Raw genomic sequence first — 21,021 nt, 5'->3', positions numbered from 1 at the left:
ACAAACTGCATAGAGAAAAAGGGGATTATATTGCTCTCTGGATTGCTTTAACATCTTCAGGAAAGAGCGGGTGATTGGAACGAGGGAGCCTGCCTCTGCATATGGCTATTGTCATCATGAAGCTCTCCAGAGCCTACATCAGTTTCTAGCCAGACCTATTTCCATGTCATTTTATTCATCTTACTGTATTTTATTTACAGAGATATTACAAAATATATTGTGAACTGAGTACGATAAGCACAGAGTGGATTTGGCAATGCCAGAGTCATCGTGGTGACATTACGCTGTTATGGATTTCCATTTGTTTTAAACTATGAAACATAGCAGAGGGTAAGGGATGCTGGAAACATCCGGACCCATCCAGAGTCCCACCTGGACACAGAGCAGGTTTAGCTAGGGACATTCTTGGGCTTTTATTCTGGCTTTTTTTCCAAAATCACAGTCTCGATCTCATTTGCTATTAATTTGAAGTAGGCACGGCGTTACACACTCCCTGTTGAGAAACATAGGTAAACCATATCTGAGGTGATCCTTGGCTTTATGGTGCCTTAAAGTTAGGTGGAAAGAACTGGACCTAACTTGTCCTGTCCAAGTTCACATCTGAAACAGATGTGGCCCCAGATGCACAGCCTCTCCTGACACAGTCATCATGTCTCTACATTCATCATGCTATCGCTCCTCACCTGGCTTTTACTTCTTGAGAAAGTCTGGAGATGAAATGCTGGTGGGTAGAAATTGCTGCTGGGCTGGCTGACAATCAGTGATGGTTGGTGTCTTGTTTGACATGAGTGCATACTGTGCAGTACAAAGTGTCACTTCTTTAACTTCTCTCTCCTTTTATTTTTTGGCTTGGGCTTCTGTTCAGTTCATCCTATTTATTCGTATTTACATTGATGTAGCGGTCCTGCATGAGACTTATGCTCCCTCTTCTCCTTCTGCCCATTGCTTGTTGCAGGGGTTGGATCTGTAGGTGGCAGAGCCTTCTTAACCCACCTGGGGACCTCTTAAATTTGTAGGTGTGTTTTCCCTCAGGGCTGCAGCAGTTTGATGCTGGGTAAGTCAGCTGGAGGTGAAGGCAAAGATATTGTACGGAGTTTCTGCAAGCTCTGTTGGCTCCTATTGCAAAGCGGAAAAGATGCTCTTGTCTTTGGTGAGAATCGTATCGGTGACTCCATGCACGAGCCAGCAGCAGTGACTCATCACTGCCTGCACGCGGCTCTGCGAGTGTCTGTGTTTAATGCACTCAAGGTTAGATGGCCACAGGCAAGAATCAAGCGAGTGTGTCTCGATTTTTGCTTCCACTTCAAACACAGTGTGAGGGTAACTCTTAGACGTGCCTCTGGGATGGATGTCCCGGAGCCCAAAGGTCGCCCCGAGGAGTGGGAGAGCCTCAGCATGAAGGTCATGATGTCCCTGCCAAGAGGCGTGTGGGCACGGCGCTCCACGGCACTGCGCTCCTCATGCCCAGTGCAAGAGCTCGAGACCTCTCCATGGCTGCCTGTTTGTGCGCGTGAATGGCATTGGTTTCTTTTTCTCATTCTTAAAATTATGGTTAATGTTTTTACTTTTAACAGTGGAGGATCTTCATGAAAGCCTTGCGAAATTCAATATTGAAGGTGGTGTAAATAATTGGATTGACAGCACTGTTGACATATCCAAGCCACGTAAAGGCGCTGTACATTGCTGGGGGGATGTTGCAATCGCAGTGCATGTTCAAGATGTGAGTGATGAAGAATGGGAGCCAGCAGATGATGAAAACACCTGGGGGGAAAGGAAAGAGACAGATCTTGATTGCTGAAAACTGGAAAATTTCTGAGAAGGAGAACAGTAAACCTTCTGTTTGTTGCTATGTCTCTGACTACATCCTGAGTAACCAAGTGGTAAAGAAATTCTTTGCTGCTGTAAATAGGCTGCATCAAAACCTCTGGCCTTCAGAGGCACCGGTTTCTTACTGAACTATGCTGCCTCTTGTGCTATAAGCTGTATTAGAAAGCACATGATCTTTCTTGCCCCGTCTTTTGGCACTGCAAACACTGAACAGCTGGACAGCTTCCTGAGCCTTCTGTACAGCCTCGTGCCATATTCCTGGCTGGAGGGATGCAGCCTTCCTACTTGAAGCCTCCTGCCTGTTTACACACATTTCTGATGTACTGAGTGGAACTGTTCCTTTAGGAACCTGGGAAAACAGTCTGTGTTGAGCACTCAGACTGGGTGCCTTAACCCTGACTAGCTGTTGCCTGTCTTGAGGAACACGGGGTGAAGCCAATGTGCGCTCTCACCAAGTACAATGGCTAGCATCTGGGTGGCTTTCTTCTCCTTCTGCTGTGAGAGTTTCCTCCTGTTCATAGCCTTGAGAAGAGTACTCCTCGTCTTGCCATTAGGCATGGACTGGATCTCAAAGACCTTGGCTGTGTGTAGATTTTCTTTGGCATGTCCATTCTTCTCTACTTTCCCAGGGCTGTCCAAGGTGCACCGGCTTGAGGCGATGGGCACAACCAGCTGGTGGTTGCTTGGTGCTGCTGGCTTGGCAATGGTTCTCTCAGGGGGACTGGTACTGGACACCATCTCCATTTCCATCTCTATGTGACTTTCCGCCTCCTGGATGAGAAGCAAATGCCCACACCATAAGGCAGGTAAATATACAGGGAGGAGCAATGAACGTTTCTTACATTCATTGTGAGTGAAGCTGGATGACGCTGAAGAACAATCAACATCTCTTCTCCCTCCCTGCTTTTTGGGAGAGCCTTGGAGAAAGGTCTAAAAGTTGTTTACATGTGAGAATACATTTGAGTTTGACAGAACTGCAGGAAATGACTCTTGCTCCTTCATTGCACAAGGAGGTTAAGAGATGGGAGAGATACTGTCTCCCCTCCTCATATACTTGATTTCAGTTTTAACAGTGTAAATAAAAACAAAATCTACAAGAAAACCCAACACAGCCAAGGCAGTCCAAGACTTAAAGTAAATAATAGAGAGGAGAAGAAAATCAAAGAGACAAAAATTGTTAAAATGTCATGGCTTTTATAGCTGATCTTTAGGTGAGCTTAGTCTGGCTTTTTGAGCTCTGTGGTGTTAAACCCCCTGCTTCACTCTAAGGAACAGGAAGAATATTTAAATTTTGAGATTGAATGGTAACCTTTGTTCTTAGCTTATTTTTCTCCCACACTGCATAAATTCATTTTGAGCCCTGAGAAGGGAGAAAAGGGGAAAGCTGAGTGCTCTGAAAAACTACCACTTCTCTTTAACACTCACCACTTTGCGCTTATTAACTTGGAAACTCCCATTGGACTTCACAATAACTGTGCAGAGCTTCACGTCTTCTGGATGAGTGCATTTGTCCTAAGGGGCAAGCACCGGCTCATAGGTTACACAAGCAGATAGTAATTAGGAAGGGTTGCTGGTGGGGGAGACACGTGGAAACACAAGCACAGGGCATGAAGCAGATATTAATCAATGTGACTAGAGTGCTAGGATGGAGACTACTCTGGAGAGGCAGCAATGGAGCCAAGAGTCCCTCATGGTTTTAGTGAAGGAAGGAAGCCACAGAGTTTACCTTCAGCGGCGCATGCGTGTCCGAGTCCAGGCCTTGGCTGCTGCGCTTGGTGGTGACGCGCTTCCTGCGCCTGCGGAGCACCATGTAGATCTGCACGTACACCAGCAGGGTGACGATGAAGGGGACGTAGAAGGAGACAACGGAGGAATACACGACGAAGGCAGGATTGGCAATGATGCACTCCTTCTCATCTGGAAGACAGAAGGTTTCGGGCTCGCTGTCCCTGCTGTCGGACCTGCACCAACATCCCCCTCCTCTATATGAGAGCATCCAGAGTGGAAGGAGCACTCTACCCCACAGAGCCAGGTAGATGCCAAAAGCCAGCTGCAGGTGGCACAACTCACCTGCCTTGTTGAGGCCAAACAGGATTGGGCTGGAGATGGCAAATGAGAGCACCCAGACCACGGCGATCATGACGGTGACCCGGCGCTTGGAGCTGTAGCGGGTGTTGTACAGCATTGGCATCGCTACGGCCGTGTACCTGCAGCGGGAGGCACAGACCTGCATTACCCTGCAAGAGCTGCCCTGGGTTTGTCACCATAGAGCCCTCACCTGTCAATGCTGATGGCACAGAGGTTGAGGATGCTGGCGGTGCACATCATGACATCGAGGGTGACAAAGATATCACAGTGGATCCGACTGAACCTCCACTCCCCAACCACCTGCAGAGAGAACGCAGTCAGTGCAGGAGATCCCCTGCTAGGAGTGCTATGGAGGGGTCTGGCAGGACAGGCAGAGACTGCATATCCCAAGCAACACTAGTTGTACTCACAGCTCTTCCTTAAAGCTCTTATGCTTTAAATTTAATTACACCTGGCAAAGATCAGTAACAGGGAAGAAGGATCCTTCCTTTTGTGTCTTTGTTTATCAAGCCGGGGAAGAAATTTAATGTGCATTAATTTTTGTGAACAAAATGAATTTAATTCAGAGTGAAAATCCTTTGACACGTTACTTGTTGTGATAAAGACAGAGACTGAGAGATAACGCTTCTAGCTACCAGTAGACGTTTTCTCCTGTATTATGCTGTTGAAACTGAACTTTGAAAATTAAGTTTAATAGCAATTATTAGGACTGCTGTATTTGGCATGTGATGGAAAATGTATATTTCCCTCTAATAAAAATAGAGTCCTACTGCATTTGAAAATAGAATGAATAAGATAACTATTCTTCAGTTATTTCTGCTCTGATATACATAACCATAGGGAGCATGAAAAAGAAAGAAAGAATGACTGCATTGAAGCTTGAGTGACAGATGAATACTCAGTGATTAAAAAATCTCTTAAGAGACAAAGTCACATCAGTAACTTCGACTAGAGTTTGCCTGAAGGCAAAGGTTCCCAGCCAGATATAAGGCTTTGCAAAGTCACGTTCCTGAACCCATGGGTTTGAGGGAATGGAAAACACTGCTATCCCCACGGCTGGCCCAAAGAGAGCCAGGGCTCCTTGCAGCACGAGCGCTGTTGTCAGACAGAAATACAATAGATGAGTGTAACTCATCCCAGAGGCATTAGCTACAGTCACATCCAGCCTGTGGTCATGTTAATATGCTTCAGCACACGCACAATGCTTTACATTTTTAAAGTGCCACACAAACAATAATTAACTGGAGTGATAATTAGTATTGTGGCTTCTCGACAGCCCGTGTCACATCAGCGGATTTGTTTTGCTTTGCATTAATACTTAACGAGCTGATTGATTATGGCTTCTTCCACTGCTTGCCTCTGTTTTATCATTTCCTCTCCTAATGAAATGCCTGAAAATGAATTGCAAATTCAGTGTAGTTCCAGTCTTATGCTTTCTCTGTCGGTCGCCAGCATCCCAGCTCTTGGCTGCTTGAGGAATGCAGCCATCCCAGCCAAGGACAGGGGGAAGCTTCTCTTTTCCACTCTTTTCTCCAGAGATGCTTTTCATTCTTTTGTGCTGTTTACTGTTGCAATAGTCCTGTGCTGCTGGGTAAACAGTATTTTGGGAGTATTTGGCTCTCTTAAAACAATGTGCCACTCAAGTACGGCTCTGTGCTGCAGAAGCATAGAGCTCTTTTGTACCGAAGCGACACGCTAACGGCAGTAATGTGACAAGTAGCTCACTTGTAAGTCTGCTTCTCTTATATATTGTGACATAAAAGCTCTGGATTTACAACCTACTTCTACAACTGCTTGCTCTTCTTACTACTCTAGTCCTTCAGGAATAGGTTTCTGATTACTGCTCGGTGCAGTTTTAGTGTGACACCCATGATGTTGTTTCGGGCTCATTCTTGTGCTTGGGAACAGTTTGTTGGTGCAGTCCTGAAAACAAACTTGAGATCTTTCATTCTTGATCCCTGGATTTATAGGCCAGATTTTCAAAGCAGTTGGGTGGTAATTCAGCCTTCTGAACAGTAGCGTATTTTCAAGTAAACCTGTCATATGCTATCATGTCTGTCTATTGAATAACTCGACTATTAGGAAATTTAAAACATAGAATCATAGAATTATTAAGGTTGGAAAAGACCTCTAGTATCATCTGGTCCAACCTGCCACCAATACTGCCCACTGACCATGTCCCTCCATAGTACATCTACCCTTTCCTCAAACACTTCCAGTGATGGTGACTCCACCATTTCCCTGGCAGCCTGCTCCAATGTCTGACCACTCTTTCTGAGAAGAAATTCTCCCTCATAACACTTCTGGGGAAGTTCAGGAGGTCTGGAAATAGCTGATGTCCAAACTGCCAAACCTTTCCCCTTGGTACTCCTATACCAGAACCGTTCAGTGCTGAGAGACAAAGCTGGGCCACCTACCTCCAGATAGACCACCCAGGGCATGACCAGAGTGGCCACCAGGAGATCTGCCACCGCCAGGCTGACGATCAGGTAATTGGTGGTGGTCTGCAGGGCTTTCTCCCTGGACACAGCCATGCAGACCAGCACGTTGCCAAACACAATGACAAAGATGAGGAGGGTGAGCAGCACGGCATAGTAGTTATACTGAGGCTTCTGGTCTGCGCTGGACTCGTTGAGCGGCTTGCTCCAATTCCTGTCCCCAGTGTTGTACCAGGAGAGGTTTAGGGGATCCATGAAGATGAACTTGCCAGGTCCCAGCTCCACCCTGCACAAAGAAGGTGTTGGAAAAACAGTTAAATATTGTCATGTAAAATAAAACCAAAATGACCATGCGGACGCGGCCTTGCTTCTGAATTCCCATGTGCAGATAGCTGCTGAATGGGAGTGCTACGGACATCCAGAGCACAGCTTAAGCTGAAGGTCAGGTACCTGGGCAGGGATTTGGGAAGTTCATTTCCATTTTGGGTTAATTCCCCCAGATTTCTGCAGTCTGGGCTATCAGTTGCAGTTATTACATAAAGGGGACATGTCAGAGGTTGCGGTCAAAAAGTTTAAAAGCAGCTGAAGTTTTTGGCTGCTTGTTTGGGATTTCAGGTTTGAAACAGACCTTGTTTCACTTCTCAGCACTTCCTGAGATCACCCGTTTCATATTTGCCAAGCTTCACCTCCATAAAGACCACTGTGATTTGAAAATCCGGCCACGTTCTCAACAAACCCTAAAAAAGGCCATTTAATTTTCTCACTAAAAGACAAAGCAAATCAGATTTATAAAACCACGTAAGTGATCAAAATAGCAAAACATTTGCAAATATCAAATTCACTTGGGAACAATGGTTTCTTTATGTTTCACTGAGCTTTTGTGCGCTTTTTTCATTCAGAGAACAATTTGTATAATAAACCCTGGAAATTTGTTGCATATGGGTCCTTAATGGCTGATAATTCAAAAAGTGTCTGTCTGACAGTGCTATCAGAAGCACTTGATAGCTCTACAAATGTCTTCTTAAAAACTGTCAAAGTGTCAGAAATTAATTAAATGTTAGCTTATGTGACTCAGAGTGAAGGGGGAAAAATCAATGCTAAATGCAGCGACAATTTCTTCTTTTCTCCTGTTGCCCTTTGATAATGCAAAGCTATCTACAGAAGGCAGAAACATGCATATAATGCAGGATGGGGAAAAAAAAATAAAGCAGGAACATGGAAAAGTATCTGGAAAGTATAAAAGGAGTTGAATGATTTGGTATGTGCAGCTCCTTGGCTGTTCCAGCTCCCGAGCTCTGACTGCGGTTCATTTCCAACTCGATAACTGCACAAAATTACAAAGCCATGGCTCAGATTCATTCCAGGATCAAGAAAAAGAATGGGCATGAAAGGGTGTTTGGTCACCAGGAGGTTTGGTAAAGGCTGGGCTCTGGTTTGGGAAACAGAACAGCTCGAGGTCAGCCCAGTTCCCTTCTCCCACTGCCCTTCCCACACCCGATCACGTTCCTGTCTGAGAGGCACAGCGATGGCCCACGTTAGAGCTGCAGTGCTGTTGTGTTCAGCACATCTTGCACAGCTGTTTCCAAGAGCATTTTGTGCAAGGCGCAGTCACATCGTATTGATGAACACCAAGGTTATTTTCCAGAGCAGAGTAATAAGCTGACCTTGTGCTTCTTGTAACTCAGTGTAATGGCTTTGGTCTGTTTCAGCTTTTAGTCTGGTGGAAAAAAGGGGGAAAGCATAAAACTGACTTTTGGTTGCAAACCCAACTGCACCGCCATCCTTCTCCTGTATTTTCATTTTAGGAGAAAGTCAGGAAGGTCCGGTGTTAGTTCACAAGCAGGAAGGGAGGATCAGTGTCCCTGACCAACTGGGAAATGCCTCTTGGTGCTGCCCAGAACAGGACGGTGCTTCATGGCCCTTCATTGCCGATGGTTTCTCAGCAGAGGACAGAGCAACACTCAGAAAACCGCCCTGAAAGGAGGGGTCTTCAGTGCTTTTATCCAAATAGCTGCATGGGTGGAGGCTGGGGGATGGGATCATAAATGTAAGGGAGAGGGAGGACTGGCACCTGCAGCCTTGTGGGAATGGGGTCGGAGCTCTGCACACCGCTGCCAGGGCAGCACAGAATCAGGGCTGCTCATGCAGGGCCGTGGGACGCAGGTGTGGGCAGAGCCCTGAAACAGAACAAATTCCATCCTGAATTAACTGCGGCAAAGCCACCTTAATTCCAGCTGGGAGCCCACACGGATTGTTAGCGTGCCTCAGCTAATCCAGCTGCGGATTTACCGAGCGGTAAAGGGCAGGATGGAGAAGCAAGGTCACAGCCCTGTGCCCGATGCCAGCCCTGGTTCCTCCCCACACTTTGCAGCTCCAATCTGGCCCGAGGCTGCGTGGGAAAGGTGTTCAGAGACAGATTTGCTCCAAAGGCATTTCTATTTCCCAGAAATCAATGTCTAAGTGATGTTTGTACACTACAGTGCCTTCCTGAATATTGTCATTTTCTTCAGAAGATGTGGAATCGATGGGCCACAGGAAAGCTGTCAAACTGACAGCCTCTGTCCTGCAGATGTCTCCTGATGCTGTTTTCTGGGCTCCACCGAGAATGCACTGCAGGCACCGCAATTAAGGGCGATGGTGTTGTGCTGGAGGAGGGAGGTGGAGGAAGAGGAGGAGGAGGTACTTTGTTTCCCTGTCCAGGAGCTCTGTGTGAGGGGAAGCAGCTCCTGGAGCAATTGTGTTGTTCCTTGCATATTAGCCCTGAGCTGCTGTGTGTGGTGAATTGCTGGCCCAGAGAGTGAGGAGCAGCAGGCAGGGAACAGGGATCTGCAGGGCATGGCATCCACAGGCACTGAGGAGGAGGCAAGGTCAGGAATTAGGAAAACATTGTGAATTTGGACCTAGCTGAGAACCATAGAACCTGCTGCTGCTGCTGCTGCTGCTCATGCTGATGAAAAATCCCTTGAATTACTCATCTTAGAATTACTGAGTTGAAAAAGATCTGTAAGATCACCCAGTCCAACCATCCACCTACCACCAATGCAGCCCACTGACCGTGTCCCTCAGTGCCATGTCTCCACGGTTCTTAAACACCTGCAGGGATGGTGACTCCACCACCTCCCTGGGCAGCTGTGCCACTGCCTGACCCCTCTTGTGGAGACGAAATTTTTCCTAATATCCAATCTGGTACAATTTGAGGCCATTTCCTCTCATTCTATTGCTGTTCCCTGGAAGCAGATGCCAACTCCTAACTCACCACAACCCCCAGTCAGGGAGCTGCAGAGAGCAGTGAGGTTTCCCCTGAGCTCCTCTTCTTCACACTGAACAATCCCAGCTCCCTCAGCCGCTCCCCATCGCACCCCATTGTGCTCCAGACTCCTCAGCAGCTTTGTTGCCCTTCTCTGGATATTTTCTCATTGCTTTTCTTAGTGGTTCTCTCTCTCCAGCAATAAGATTATGCATGCAGCAGGTTTAGCTACTTGCGCACCTCCAGATGTAGAGATGAGAGATAAAGATTTGGGTTTTTTGGAACTGAATTTTAACTTCAACAGTGCACAACCTTCATGTCTATCCGATGTAACAGTTTTCCCCATCAACTCCTTGTGAGAGCCTGAGGAAAAGCTTCCTCCACGCTCTTTCTCTAGGGGAACCCTTTACAGTGGGGGTTTTTAGGGGTGTTCAAGTACTGTGTTATTCAAAACATGACATTTTCTATGCACAGTGTTTTGCTTTTCAGCACCACTCAGAGCTCTGCACTACCCCATGTCTGAGCCACTGACCCAACAGCAGCTCAGGAAGGAGAATCACAGCAGCCCCAGCTCCTCTCCCTCAGTGATGAGGAACCCCCAGCACTATTCCCACCCCAGTCAGGTTTCCAAGCTCAAAGCATTGGTTCCAGCCAACCCAGCATCCCTTGGAGCTGCCAGTCCTGCTCAGCGGAGGCTTAGCAGGTGCCCAGCAGGAAAGACAGGAGGGCTCTTTACGCTGTAGATCAGTGGTTTTCCTTCCAAATGGTAGGATGCATGAATAGCTTCCTCCAGCAATAATCTCCTTCTAGAAACCATCCTCATTGCCTTTACCCATGTAATGAAAAGGGTGCTATGGCTCCTGCCTGGCAGGCTGCTGGTGCAGAGCCATTGGTTCCTATCACTCCTGGAGAAGACGTGGGTACAGGGCAGGCTGTACCATGTTCACCATTTGGCAGATTAAGAATTTTGCAAGCTGGAGCTGCTCCAAACACAACCCACTTGAACAGTGCTCAGCCTGGTGGAAAGGATGGGCAGATAAGGACTGTTTTTCACATTATTTTTGACTGTGTGCGCTCTCAGTCTTGGACTCCCAGCCAGAACATGGAATCGTAGAATGGTTTGGGTGGAAGGGAGCTGAAGGCCGCCTGGTGCCGCTCCCTGCAGCGCACAGGGACACCCACAGCTCAGCAGTGCTCACAGCCCCGTCCAGCCTGACCTTGGCTGTCTGCAGGGACGGGGCACCACCGCCTCTCTGGGCAACCTGTGCCAGCGCCTCACCGCCCTCACTGCCAAACCTTCTTCCTCAGCTCCAGCCTCAATCTCCCCTCTTGTAGTCTCAAGCCATTTCCCCTTCTCCTACCACACAGACCCCACTAAAGTGTCTGTCCCTTTCTTTCTTATTTTCAGTGTTTAAGGATGAAGAATTCCTTTCTTAAAATCAACAACCCTTCTGTTGGGCACACATTAAAGCCAATTGTGGAAATAACCATGTTCTGCACTTCAGGTTCTAGTGTAATCTGTAATGGCCATGGTGAATGCTGCATTGGTAGGGTGAGCATCATATGTGACTTCATTCCTGTGTTCTCACATGACGATGGCTGCTGTCAGAGGCAGGTCTTCTGACTAAAAAAACATTCCTTCTAATTAACTATTGCATTGCAGTAGACCTAACATCCTGTTTTGTACAAAAGACCATTTTCCCTAATTCGTTAATATGTAAACTAATGCTAGATCTCTCTGAGTAGAGCCTCTGACTAATCTAATAGCTCCCCAGCCTTATGATGCTGCTAATCCATCTTTCAGATTTTGTTCTGTATTTGAGATCATCCACCAATGTCTGCAAATAACCTTTTAATCACTGGTAGAGCTAATTGTATTATTTCTCGGGAAATGAAGAAGTTGCATCCCTTCCCTCCCTCCCCAGCAGTTATCTACAGAAGTGGTTGAAATTTGAGCAAAATATTTATACAGGCTGCCCAGAGAGCTGTGGGTGCCCCATCCCTGCAGGCACTCCAGGCCAGGTGGGATGGGGCCCTGGGCAGCCTGAGCTGGTGGGGGGCAGCCCTGCCCACGGCCGGGGGTGGCACTGGGTGGGCTTTGAGCTGCCCTCCAACCTGAGCCATTCCATGAGATTTACTTCTTAGCACTGGTCAAAAGGTGGCAACTGCAGAAAGATTTAAAATGTGCTTTGGTTTGGTCTGATGAATGTTCCCCCTACGTTTTGATGCTTGGTATTTGAAGAGTATAACTTAATTTGATTGCAGAAATAGATTGTGCTAATTCCTCAGTTGAATATACAGTGTTTCCCTCCAGTCAGGCTCTCAGCATGGATGCAGCACCTAGCACAAGGACAACTCAGCACCGAGGCCCTCAGCCATACTTTATTAAAAGTAAATAATAATAATTCACATTGAGGATATCAAATATTTGTCTTCCACTTATGCCATCTAACATTCATTTAGCAGCTGCTCTTTTCACTGCCACTCCTATCGCTAAGCTTGTTTGCAAAAATGTTTGCCAAAAGAAGCAAATTCCAAAGGAAAGCAAAGCAGACCTTTTTCCTCTTCCCTTTCTCACTTCCCTCTCTACATCCCAGGTTTGGTGGGGTTTGCCCTGAGCTGTGCATGACTTATGTTTTCCACAAAGTCCCTTTTAGTGGATGCTCTGTGCTTCATGGTGGGTGGGGACCAGAGGCAGCTGCAGCCCATGGAGGTGGGGAGGCTCCATGTATTCCCCTGTACAGATCAGCCAGCGTTGCTCAAATTTCAAATCCTAATGATCTTTAATCATTTAATCCCTGACCCAAATCGGCTCCACTGTTCTGCCTAAATCCTGACTTCCAGCACCAACCTTTGTTAGCTTTGCAAGTCAACTGGAAGTGCAAGGACACATATGTGGTCCAGGACGTATCCTTTCCATCTCCTGCCATGGTGTGGGCCCTCAGCATCGAGGAACTGAGCTCTGCAAAGCAGTCATGGCCACAGTGCTGGAAAGGACTCAGGGAGACCGTGTCGTTCCTGCTCTGCATCGTGGCAAGTGTTTGTCTGAATGTCCCCACCCAGCTTTCCAGATAAGCACAGCACTTCTGTACCTCTTATACCAGCAATATACATCCAGTTGTACTGTTGCTGCATTCTTGTGTCCCCCTCCTAACTCAGTAATTTGGCCCATGGGCACAGATTCACTACACAGCAGATCCTTTTAGCTGTTACTTGTGACACAGAGGTGTGAGTTCCTAGAAGTTCTACTGCTGCTAGGCATGGCCTTCTTCCCACTGGAGATTCTGACTTTATTACAGATGGATTTGGCCCTTGGCTGGGGTAGCAGTTTGGAGATTCACGATCCTTGAGGTCCCTTCCAACCCTGGCCATTCCGTGATTCTGTAGCAGAAATACCATGTGCATTTGGGTCTCAAAGAGATGCATAAGAAAGATGTGCAACATGGAGACCAAAGATGTGCAACGTGATACAGTGTGCTCGGTGCTGAGTTCCACCATATCTGTGTCTCAAACCTGTTTTAGAGTGCCAGCAAGATGATTTTTCTGAACAAACAAACAAAACCAACCCACCAACCAAACCAAAACCTTTACAGTAGATCAGCCTGCAGAGAGCCACCAGCACTGCAACCCCTGGTCGGACCTCCCCCTGCTGCCCTTCACACTGCAGAGGGAATTTGCAACCATGCCCCCATGACAGCACTGCAGTGACACTGTGCTGTCACCCCTCTCCCCCCCCCAGGGCACCTGAGGACAACTCCCCCTGCTCACACAGCAGGGAAGCAGTGCAGAAGGAGCTGGGCATCTCTCCTTCATGTCTCAGCTGATGGGAGATGCAGTGTGACAAGGGGTGTCACATGCGATCAGACAGCACCATGAGGCAGCCACGCTGCCCCACCTGACTCACCCAGCCCCTCACTGCTGTCCCTGTGCTCTCAGCCCCGCTGCCGAGCACTGCAGAGGTGGTGAGGGGACACTGCCTCTGTCCTGCCAATGGATGGGAAAAAGAGAAACCCTCTCAGAGCCCAGGTGGATGGCATGAGCCGTGGGAAAGCAGCGGCTTTGCCCCCATGGTGCAGGGCACGCTTGTTTTCCAGCACAGATGTTCTGCCGGTGCACGAGCCTGGTGATCTGGACCTGTTTAGTTACAAATTCCATATTGTTTGCATATCCATTTAACCCAGAAAGTCATTAATGGGGCTCCAGATAGTCATGAATATTTCCATCCTATTCGGGAGGAGCAGGTACTCTTTCCAATGAAACGCTGCAGGGAGTCACTAATGTTTTTAATTATGGAGTGCTTGGTACAAGTAATTATGGAAGTTAAAGTCGGGCCAAAGCCTACCTCCAGTGACGGTTTTATTCATCAGCAATATAAATAAGGGGGCAGAGGTGACCAAAAGCAAAGCGTGCATGGCCTGAACAAATGTTCCCTATCTGCTGGAGGTGAAACAAGCAGAGAAGTGCAAGGAAAGCCTCTGCCAGGCACTCACCTTCCTAAAACAAATGCACTGTAACACTGCAAAAAGGAGCGTGCTCTCTAACACACTCATCCTGCAAAGTTTCGTTCACCCTCCCATCAGAGCTCAGTCTTCTCACCCCGTTTTGAAGAAATAACTTGCAATGAGATTCAAAAGAGGTTTTATTTTCTGTTTTCCACCATATCTGTGTCTTATTTTTCTCTGCAAACTGATGTGTAACAGTACTGAAATAACACTGAGGTCCCTCTCAGCATTAAATACTGTTCCAGCAAACAGAAACAAGAAGAGAGGAAAGACTCAGGGATGTGTGAGTGTGATATCCCTGGCCTATATATGCTGGCCCACCTCCACTGCCTCTCAGTGCTGGTGCCATCTGTGCCCTCCTCGAGGTGTTTTGCAAAGTACAAGCACCAGACCTGCAGTTTTGTTCCCAACTCAGACATGGGGTCGGTTGGACAGGAAAGTCCTTATGATTTGGCTTCATCACTCAGAAATGAGACGTGTTCTTAGTGATCAATGTGCTCTCACACCGGACGCACTGGGAATGTCTTCAGTGTGATGCTATTAGGGCAGAGTGCTGAGAGAAACAACCTGAAGCTGAGCTGTCTCCTATTCAGTCACTGCTTTACTTCACTGTTTCCTCTGAGTGCCCTTTTCGTTTTCTTATTCCTTTCTCCTATAAACCGTCTCATATGGAGGCTCTGTGATCTGAGCCCTTCTGAATCAGAAATTCAGCAGTTAACCAAACTGCAATGCGAGGACCCGAGGGATCTTAACTTTATTATCATTACTTCTTTTCATCATTTTCTGTCACTGCTGCAATTTCCTAATTGATTCTTCTTCCACACTAGGGGGGGGAAAAAAAACAAACCTCCAGATAAATAAAAATAACAGTTGGAAAGGAAATTGCAAAGCAATAGACATCATATGTAGGCAAACATCCTCCTACAGAACGAATAATTGCGCATTGTTATCGCGTGGAGCTCTCTGTTTATTAGTGAAGCACCTTTCAGAAGAAATACATATGCTTCTATTCTAGAAGGGGTATTCAGAGAATATTTTGGCTTTACTGGTGATGTGGAACAGGAATGGCAAAATTCCTCTTCCAGAAGCACTCACCTCTGCCAGAAGCACTGAACCCAGAACTTTGCAGCTAAAGAAGCTCTGATAGCAAAGAGAGATTATTGAGTTTGTAATGAGGAAAAAAGCCAGAGCAAAAATCTGTGGGAAAAGCAACTGCTTTCTGCAGAACACTGATTCAGTTCAACTGCCCATGGAAATAGCTTCGGCCATTAAGTTTTCGGCAAGTCCAAGCTCTTAATGCTCTGCAGAACCAACGTCGTGACTGGGGGCAGCAGTTACCCCAGAGCTGTCCTGGGAAATCCCAAAGTCTTCTTTACTGCTGTTTGACTGCGAAGAGCAGACTGCTCTGCTCATCTTTTCTGTTTTCTAGAGTGGAACCACCAACAGAAGCCCAAAGGTTGGCTGTACCTTCATGTGCAGCTGTAAAATAATAACGGCAATGTTTTTGTAGAATCACAGAATGGTTTGGGTGGAAGGGAGCTGAAGGCCGCCTGGTGCCGCTCCCTGCAGCGCACAGGGACACCCACAGCTCAGCAGTGCTCACAGCCCCGTCCAGCCTGACCTTGGCTGTCTGCAGGGACGGGGCACCACCGCCTCTCTGGGCAACCTGTGCCAGCGCCTCACCGCCCTCACTGCCAAACCTTCTTCCTCAGCTCCAATCTAAATCCCACTTTTCAGTTTGAAACCATTTCCACTTTTTCTATCACAACAGATCCCTCTGAAGACTCTATCCCCATCCTTTTTACAGCTTATTTACACTGGAGGAGGTCTGGAATCCTGACTTACAGATCAAGACAATGTGACACAGATGTTATACAAAGACTAACAGTAAAGACATGCAGAAATCCTGGCTAGCACACAGATTTGGATGTTGAGTTTTTGATTCTCCCGTTAGTCAGATAATTAAAATCTCTGATTATTAGCATCAGATTGCCACTAAGAAGGTGAAAATAAGGAGCTCATGCATTCACTCAATCACAGTTGCTGACGTATTCTTGTACAACCACAAAGACATTTTTACAGCATCCATAACCTCACAGAGATTATAAATGTTCACGTACTGGGCCGTTCTTACTGTTCAGTCATATTGATGGCTTTTTTAAAATATATGTGTTATTAATGATTTTTTAATTAATAAGACCTTTATAACTGTGGCTTATCAAGCATGGATAACTAAAATGGGACTCCTCCATCTCCGTGTAGGTGCTAGAGGACGGTGAGCTGGTTGAGGCACCCTGTTCTCTGCTGTTGAGAGACGCAGGATTTCCAAGCATGTAGACAAGGCTCTGCTTGGACTGGCTTGTCTGGACTGGTCACCAGAGAAAACAGAACAAGGTTAGAACTCCAACCTCAGGATCCTGCAGTCCCGCAGATAATCACACTTCTCCAGACTGTGTTCAGAAATACATGAAAGCTTGAAATATGCAGATAAGGAGGTTACAGGAGGTCAGGAGAGTGCTTGTGCCAAGCAGAATCTTAATTTGTTAAAACTCCAAACCGCATGAGAAATCTAAATAGTGCTTGGGGCCAGCGCTCAGATCAGACAAGTAATTTGCAAGGTGTAATGTACTGGGTAATGCATTTAACTGTTCTGATGTCTTTCCTCAATTCTAGTGCTCAGGAGAATGCGATTCAGAAACCTGAGATGCTGGTGAAGGGTTCATTTCTCTACAGAGCTGCAGATTGCGCAGCGCGTTCTCAATAGTGTTGATTTTGCTGATGCATCCACAGCGCTAGTGGTTGGCAACCTGAAAAGTGAGTAAAATCAGATACATGCATTTATCAACTAATAAGTGTGTTTTCAGCTCTCAGATAGAAACAGCTGAGGCTACAGATTCTGAAATTTGGGATAAATAATGGAACACGCACGGAAAGGAAGAAAAAGTCACACTGAATGTTAAGAGCAAGGCTGCACAGCCACCGTGGATTTCCCTTAGTTCAGCAGGGCTGGATTGCACTCTGATTAGCCTTTCCCAGACAGCATACACAGGTTTGGTGTGTTTATTCAGCTCCATTAGAAATGTGAAGTGTGGACGTCACTCTGAGCATCCAGGCCTTCTGACAGGGCTCGCCACTGTGTTGTATTATTGACTGCTTTTATTGCTCCTTCCAGTCTATCCCTCTTTCTCCAGTGCTACAGAACACATAAGGCTGCATTTACATTTTCTGAATGGACTAATCATGGCTCTCTGCTTTGATAAAGATTGTGCAGCCTCCCACATAACCACATGGAAACCAACAGGGAAGAGTAAACCAGAAATAAACCCGTTCCAGGGGGCTGAGAGAAAAATACCCACCAAGATAATTGGGAGGGATGTACAGCAAAGAAGCAGTTGAACACAGAGTCACATCTTTTAAAAAATTATGATGCTAAAAATATCCAGATGAAGGACAGCAAGAGAAAACATGATTGAAGCGGAACAATTGGAAGGGGAGTTAATACTTATTAGCAACCGTTTTAGATTGAATATAGGTTGGTTTTGTAACAGCACAAGGAATGATGCATCTGACAGGACTTAAACAATTGCCTCCCCCTTCCCAAAGAATCTAGTTAGCAACACTCTGCTGCAAATTAATCGGTCTCAGTTGCGTGCTCCTGAACAGTTAGCCAAGGCAAATCCACCTACTGCATGTTTTTCTCCGTAAAATGCCGCAACGTTTGATCCCAAACAAATCTTGGCAAACCTTTTACCCCTGAGTTCCAAACCTTATTATGGTTTAAGATGTTGCCCACTGTATTTTTTTCCTGTAGCCTGATAAGAATAACCTTGAGGAGTTGGACAGTTTTCCTTTAGTCCATCGCCGCTCCTCCAGCAGAAGCTGAAACTTACTGCCTGGGCAGGAGCATGAGAATGGGGCAGTGTGTGTGATATTTCTGCAAGCTGCCACTCATCAAACAGGAGTTTGTATCTCAGGCATTCACTAAGTTTCCTTCCTGTACATTTATTGCCCCTGGGAGAATTTGTTTCTCTTGTACTTGAAACTGCCTAACCCAGATTAGCAGTGGTCTCCCCTTACATCTAGGTTAGCAGTGTTTAGGAACATTTAGCACCCAGATATCCTGTGCCAAGAAGCTTTACAGCTAAATTACATGGTTGTGTGGACGTGCTTCCCATCCTACATCTCTCAGCCTTGAAACGTCGGCTGTCCGTGTCAGAAAGCTCCTTTCCAGATTCCCTGAGAGTTCAGAGGAAATTTCTGCACACTGGGTGAAATTGCAAAAGAGTTGCTATGAGATGATTGTGAGGTTCACGGGCCAAATCCTTCTTATTCATATCTGAAGAGCTGCAGACACTTGTGCACTTGAAGATAAGTATTCTTTTCAAAGTTTTGTATTACATAAAGCTTGTATTACAGAATTCATACGTGGCATTTGTCTAAAACATGATGACTTACATAAAGAAGTGTGTGAGAAAAAGGGCAAGCCTGGCCAGAGGGGGTTAAAGTCAAGCAAGTAAATGCTTTGTAAAAACACCGTAGGACCTGGACCTTCATTCCACCACTTCTGCGCACAGTGGAAGTAGCAATGTCCAAATGTTTCCAAGTAATATGAAACCCTACTTTCTTCTGGGTGAAGCTTGATTTCTTTTCCTATCCAAATACTCCCTGCACTTTCACAGGTAGGTAATTCCATACAGCACACTGTATGCCCACAGGTAAGGCAGTTCGTATCAGCCCTTGGGGTTCTTACAGCTATGGGGCAGTTTGGTTGTTACATAGAGTGGATTCAGCTGCCCCACAGGACTGAAGTGATCCATCCAGAATGTTAAAATTCTCTCACAACTATTTTTTCAATCCAGCAACGAACACAGGAGTATCCAGGGTAATTACTCCTCCCTAAAGGTTTTGCTGTGTCCTTTCAAGACGCATCAAAATATCAGCACTATGAGCTCTTAAAAGGCAAATTTGAATTCCAAAGTTTAGGCAAGCACAGGGTGGGGGGGGGGGGGGGCAGGAGTGTTTTTTTGTGTGTTTTAATGTTAAGGTGGAATTTTAGAAGAAGGATGCACAGGGAATCATACCAATAATTTATGGCTGGACTGGATGGTCTTGCAGATCTTTTCCAACCTTGGCGATTCTGTGGTTCTGTGATACAGTATGTGCTAGGCCTTTCTGCTCAGTGGTGTCACTGGGTCCTCGCTGTCAGTGCCATTGCTCAGCACTTTCAACCTGATTACAAAATGCTGCTGTTCTCTTCCAGTTGTATTTAACAGCAAGTTTGTGCTGTCCGTTGACCAGTGCCTGGAGATTTTGCTAAGGCCAGCAACAGCCTGAGTGTGCAACCCCAAGAGCATACGGGGAGGAATACACTGACACCACAGTGAAGTGCCATTAAGGGAAGCGCTGAGTATTTCTTCCAGGCAGGTGCCTCACACTTCAGCAAAGCTGAGAAGGATTGAAGTGCAATCTTTGTGCTTGCTTCCTTGCATGCGTGCAGTGCATGCAGAGAGAATGGATGCCAAGCTGTGATTCCTTCGTGAGAGCTGCGCGTGCATCCACAGCGCCGCTGCTCCGCGCATCAACGTGGTGTAACCGCACAGCGCAGCGGGTGAGTGGTGATATGGGGCTGTGTCAGGGGACAGCTGTGGGGTGGGAATGCAGGACCACATGTGACCTCTGACCTAACTGACATCACCACCGAGCCTTTCACCGATGCGCCGAAGGAAAAGGGAAAGGGAAAGGGAAAGGGAAAGGGAAAGGGAAAGGGAAAGGGAAAGGGAAAGGGGAAGGGGAAGGAAAAGGAAAAGGAAAAGGAAAAAGGAAAAAGGAAAAAGGAAAAAGGAGGTTCTTTGCTTCTTCTTGATACAGACCCCATTTGCTACAAGTTACCATCAGCCCAGCCTCACCTGGCTTCCAGAAGTTCACATGCCTCTCTCTGAAGCCTGAAACTTACAATCTTGTTTTATGATGCTGTGACAACTTCAGATGGGCAAAGCACTTAATTTATATCAGATAATTGTAGCTCTGTAGTTACCACCTCTAGAAACATTAAAGCAAAAAGCAGGATCCAAACTCACATCTATGTAATCCTGCCAATGCACAATTATTTCTCCCAGTGTTATTATTTCAGATATGCAGAAGATCTGAAGTCTGCCTTTCTCTTTCTTTCTCTCTCCATTAGATTTGCCTGGCATACATTCCCTGCCTATGTAAGCAGAAGAGAACCACACGGTACACAGATCAGTAGAAAGTGCTTTTACAACTCTTCTCTAAAGAATGAGACATAAGGAATAGATTCTGAAGTAGCAGAATTTCTGGTGAGTGAAAACAACAAATGGAAAAAAAGTACACAAAAATTACAGATGGTGCTATTTCCACTTCTTTGGTAGGGTTCTCCACACAGCTTTGATGGAGTTAGCAGTATTGCCAATAGACTTTTCCTAGATTGCTGCAAGCAAGTGACTTTTACATAATTTCAAAAACATAACCACAGGATTCTGTGGTTCTATGATATATTTATGAATTCCTGAGACCGTTCTGTGGTTAAAAGAACAACTGAATGGGACACTGTACATGTAAGAAATATAACCCATGCTATTTTGCAGTGAAATGTGTGTGCAATCTATACTTATAAAACAACGATGCTTTTTCCCCATCTTTTTGACTTTAAATTCTACTTGTTGAACAGTGATTCATGCTCCACATGCTGTTAACTCTACGGCTTCATGCTTTGTATGTGGGTAAGTCAGGCTGAGAGGGACTTGACAATTAATGTGAGGATGTGTGATCTGTGTAGAAACCACCTACAGTCAACAGCTTTGAACAAAAATACCTCATTGCTGAACTGGACCCAACACAACCCTCTCGTCTGCTTCCCTGCCCTGACTCCTTGGTTTCTTCTGGTTTCAAAAAGCCAGAT

At 46.3% G+C, this 21,021-nt stretch overlaps 1 protein-coding gene across 2 annotated transcripts; it reads right to left on the bottom strand.

The window, feature by feature from the left end:
• Nucleotides 1–1,567: 1,567 nt before the first annotated feature.
• Nucleotides 1,568–6,608, bottom strand: DRD2 (dopamine receptor D2). Of its 2 annotated transcripts, XM_042893981.1 has the most exons (7): nucleotides 6,333–6,608; nucleotides 4,106–4,215; nucleotides 3,898–4,034; nucleotides 3,554–3,744; nucleotides 3,247–3,339; nucleotides 2,280–2,595; nucleotides 1,568–1,761 (listed from the first exon to the last, which is right to left on the bottom strand). In XM_042893981.1, the coding sequence occupies exons 1-7, from the start codon at nucleotides 6,606–6,608 to the stop codon at nucleotides 1,568–1,570; spliced, it is 1,317 nt and encodes a 438-aa protein (XP_042749915.1). The 2 variants fall into 2 exon arrangements, with proteins under 2 accessions (XP_042749915.1, XP_042749916.1); XM_042893982.1 differs by lacking the exon at nucleotides 3,247–3,339 and having other exon boundaries at nucleotides 2,280–2,598.
• Between the last annotated feature and the right edge of the window lie 14,413 nt (nucleotides 6,609–21,021).

The sequence above is a fragment of the Lagopus leucura genome, unplaced genomic scaffold, assembly GCF_019238085.1.
Source record: "Lagopus leucura isolate 7727_CA_CO unplaced genomic scaffold, USGS_WTPT01 142-19_obj-0_obj, whole genome shotgun sequence".
In the NCBI taxonomy this organism is placed as follows: Eukaryota; Metazoa; Chordata; class Aves; order Galliformes; family Phasianidae; genus Lagopus; species Lagopus leucura.
The sequence above is the reverse complement of the archived record's forward strand: the minus strand, read 5'-3'. Positions and strand labels throughout refer to the sequence as shown.